The 3,584-nt window shown below is 38.8% G+C and overlaps 2 protein-coding genes across 2 annotated transcripts; both read left to right on the top strand.

Annotated features, from left to right (window-relative positions):
- Positions 1 to 937: 937 nt before the first annotated feature.
- On the top strand, positions 938 to 2,002 carry LOC106102193. The gene is made up of 3 exons (XM_013281605.1): positions 938 to 1,166; positions 1,428 to 1,625; positions 1,848 to 2,002. Exons 1-2 carry the CDS (start codon positions 1,059 to 1,061, stop codon positions 1,620 to 1,622), a joined length of 303 nt encoding a protein of 100 aa, XP_013137059.1. The 5' UTR covers positions 938 to 1,058; the 3' UTR covers positions 1,623 to 1,625; positions 1,848 to 2,002.
- A 195-nt stretch (positions 2,003 to 2,197) lies between these two features.
- On the top strand, positions 2,198 to 3,361 carry LOC106102191 (RNA-directed DNA polymerase from mobile element jockey-like). The gene is given in 1 exon segment (XM_013281603.1): positions 2,198 to 3,361. A coding segment is annotated over 1 exon segment (1,146 nt). The 5' UTR covers positions 2,198 to 2,215.
- The last annotated feature ends 223 nt before the right edge of the window (positions 3,362 to 3,584 follow it).

Genomic DNA, 3,584 nt, shown 5'->3' with positions numbered 1-3,584 from the left:
CGGATGTCCATGGGCGGCGCTGACCACTTCGGTGTTCTCGCCGCTCGTTTGCCCCCTTTATTATATATAAAAAAAAGCAATAAATAGGATGCAAGAAGCAAATTTTGAAACTATCCATGATTAAGAATTTAAAATGGTGACAAAATTCATTCTTTAGTAAAAATAAAACTATTATAGGTATTGTTGAAGTAATGGAGGTTTTACAAATGATAACGGACAGTTTACCTCACAAGTCTATTAAATATGTTACATATCGTGTAATGTATTTATTAGATATATTAGTTACAAGTGAAAACTAATTGCTTTTTATATTTATTTATTGAAATAAATTCATTTAAAAAAAAACTGTTCTTTGTGTTTAAAATCTGGTTCAACGAATTCCAAAAACAAATTATAGGGTTAGTCAGACCATCAGAAATGCGTTTCTCAAGGTTTATTGGTTTATACTTTATATTATGGCCTAAGGAATGACTCCTTGGGTTATATTTCTATTAGTCTTGTTTATCAAGCCTTAACTATATTTCTATACAAACTTTACCATCCACCATATTTTAAAACCTACGAAAACATAACCGATTTAATATCCACATAAATAGAAACTAAAACATCTCTTCTATTATACAATTTAATAAAAAAGCACTTACAACTTGAATAAGTAACCAAATTTCAAGATTTTAAAAGCTATCTTTAACAAAAGTGATATGAAACTAAAACTTTTTATTCAGCTTCGTGCCTATTACAAAAATATCAGTCGGTGGCTTTTTAAATTAACATGTTCTATTATCTATTTAGATGTGATATGTTAGCACGTTAGTTAAATAATATATTTCAGTACTTTACTTTCAATTAATTTCCGCAAGAGCTCCAAATATTATGTTTTTTTTATATGTGGGCCGTAACTTCCCCTGAACCGTAATATTATTCACTGTGTGCTTATCTATGCTTTGGTTGAAAATTTGACAGGCTTACATCGGCATCGATCGATTGGTTCGTCCCTCGATTTGCCATTTTCATTTGAGCTTTGCTTGAATTTATCAGCCGGTAGACAGATCTTTACGATGACGAAAAAAGATTATACTGGTTTGGCTGAAGAGGCTTCCAAGGATTACGACAAGGCCGTCGATGGAATCATTGATCCTTATCCAGAAGATAACGATAATGTTGCGGTAATGACAACTTTACAACTTATAAGTTAATAATAAAACATACTTAAATAATAATACCAGCCGGACGGGATTCGCTCGGCAGGGGTGACCAGATGGCCGAGGGTTAGGGTAAAAGGGAGAGAAACCGGCGGACAATTCGGGCGGTGTCCAGAAGCACGGCTTTCTGCATCTGAGCATCATTTTTTATTTATTATTACAATAACAACTATCAAAACAAATGACACAGTATGTACTAATTAATTTACAAATATTTTCTTCTAGAAATTGCTGCAAGAGATAGGTAAAGTTTTTGACATTGGCAGCACTAACATGGGACCTGAGTTTATGAAGTTACTGAAACAATTCAGCAGTAGCAATTCTTTGATCATGGAATCTGGTAATGGGGCAACAAAACTGGCTGAACAAGAGGGTGATAATGAACTCAAATGTGAACATATTGTAAAGAGTATGGACTAAATAGTGAGTATCTTTATGTTTATGATTCTATCCACGCAAAAAATTACTTAGTATATATAACATACATATTACTTTTCATTTACTAATGTTCAGTAACAGTGACAGTAAAAATAATCATAATGTGAATTAAAAATATCTCTAGAAATGTTGCAGTAAAAAATGTAAAGTTTATTTAACCTTAAGATAAAAAAAATAGTAATGGATTTGTTGTGTTTATTGTTTCAGACATTGGAATTGCCACTGTAATGCAGATGTTCACATTTGCAATCATCAAATAGATGTTTCATTTTATTTTAACCTGTACCAAAAAGATCTCCAATGCTTGTGATAATTTATTTGCAAAATACATTTAGTGAAAACAATTTGTTTCTTTTAAGACAATAAACATATAATAAACTGCATATATTAGTTTTAAATATTAAAATAACCTTTAGCATTTTTCCACCTCCTAAAAGATTTTCAAAATAACACTTAGTAATAAATAGGATCCAAGAAGCAAATTTCGAAACTATCCATGATTGAGATTAAAAGAGACAATATTCATTCTTTAGTATAAATATAACTATTAATACAGGTCAGCAGACTGGGATTGGATGCGGGCTTTCTATGCATCCTACCCAGGGGGGCAAGTTTGCTTCAATCTGGATGGTCCCGACGCCATTGCCGACTCTATTGCCGATGTGGTGCTACAGGGGATGGAACTTTTTGTGCCATCATCTGTGGCGCGCGGCGGTAGATCCCGGCCTTGGTTCGGTCATTCCTGTAAGTTAGCTTTACGCTACAAGCGGGAATGTTATCGTGCCTGGGCCGAAGCGTTGGCAGCGGGGGATGAACCCACCAGAGAGCTCAGAAAGAAGTATAACTTCGCCTCCAGGTCCTTCAAAAGAGTTATTGCAAGGGCAAAGTCCGAACACGTGGCCAACATTGGTGAGAAACTACTGCACCTTCCATCTGGAACGCGTGCGTTCTGGTCTCTCGCCCAGGCTGTCCAAGGAAACTGCTGTCGCCCATCACTACCATCTTTGCGCAGGGGGGACGACTCGTTGGCCCACACCGCTAAAGAGAAGGCCGATCTACTGGTATCACTCTTTGCAGCTAACTCGACACTGGATGACAGAGGTAAATCGCCGCCCAAAATCCCTGGCGGTGGGATCTCCATGTCGGACATCCAGTTCATCCAGAGGTCAGTGCGTAAGGCGCTGCAATCTCTGGATGTCAACAAGTCGAGTGAGCCCGACGGAACCCCTCCCATTGTGCTAAGGACATGTGCTCCTGAGTTGGCACCGGTCTTAATGCGTCTCTTCCGGTACTCCTACTCCTTTGGCGTAGTCCCGAATTCCTAGATGACTGCCCTAATTCACCCGATCCCAAAGAAAGGCGATAGCTCTGATCCGGGAAACTACCGACCTATTGCAATTACCACTTTGTTCTCCAAAATAATGGAGTCAATTATTAATTGCCAGCTGATGAGGTACATGGTGGTGAACCAGCTGTTAAGCGATCGGCAATACGGTTTCCGTCAGCGTCGCTCAGCTGGTGATCTTCTAGCGTACCTCACTCACAGATGGGCGGAGGCAATAGAGAACAAAGGGAAGGCTTTAGCGGTCAGTTTGGATGTAGCGAAGGCCTTCGATCGGGTGTGGCATAAAGGGCTTCTTTCGAAGCTCTCTTCCTACGGGCTTCCCGAATAACTGTGCGCCTGGATTGCCAGCTTTTTGGAGGGTCAGAGCATTAAATAAATAAATAAATAAAAATTAAGATCGTTGTCGACGGCACATGCTCTGACCCCAAACCAATTATTGATGGTGTCCCACAGGGCTGTGTACTGTCACCCAGTCTCTTTCTTCTGCATATCAATGACTTGTTGCATCTCAGTAACGTCCATTGTTATGCAGATGATAGTATGGGTGACGCTTTATACACGGCCCGCGGTAACGTTTCTCGGGATAACGTCAAAGAGTA

This window comes from Papilio polytes, unplaced genomic scaffold (assembly GCF_000836215.1).
Source record: "Papilio polytes unplaced genomic scaffold, Ppol_1.0 DF823923.1, whole genome shotgun sequence".
Lineage (NCBI taxonomy): Eukaryota > Metazoa > Arthropoda > Insecta > Lepidoptera > Papilionidae > Papilio > Papilio polytes.
This window is presented reverse-complemented; position numbering and strand designations above follow the sequence as displayed.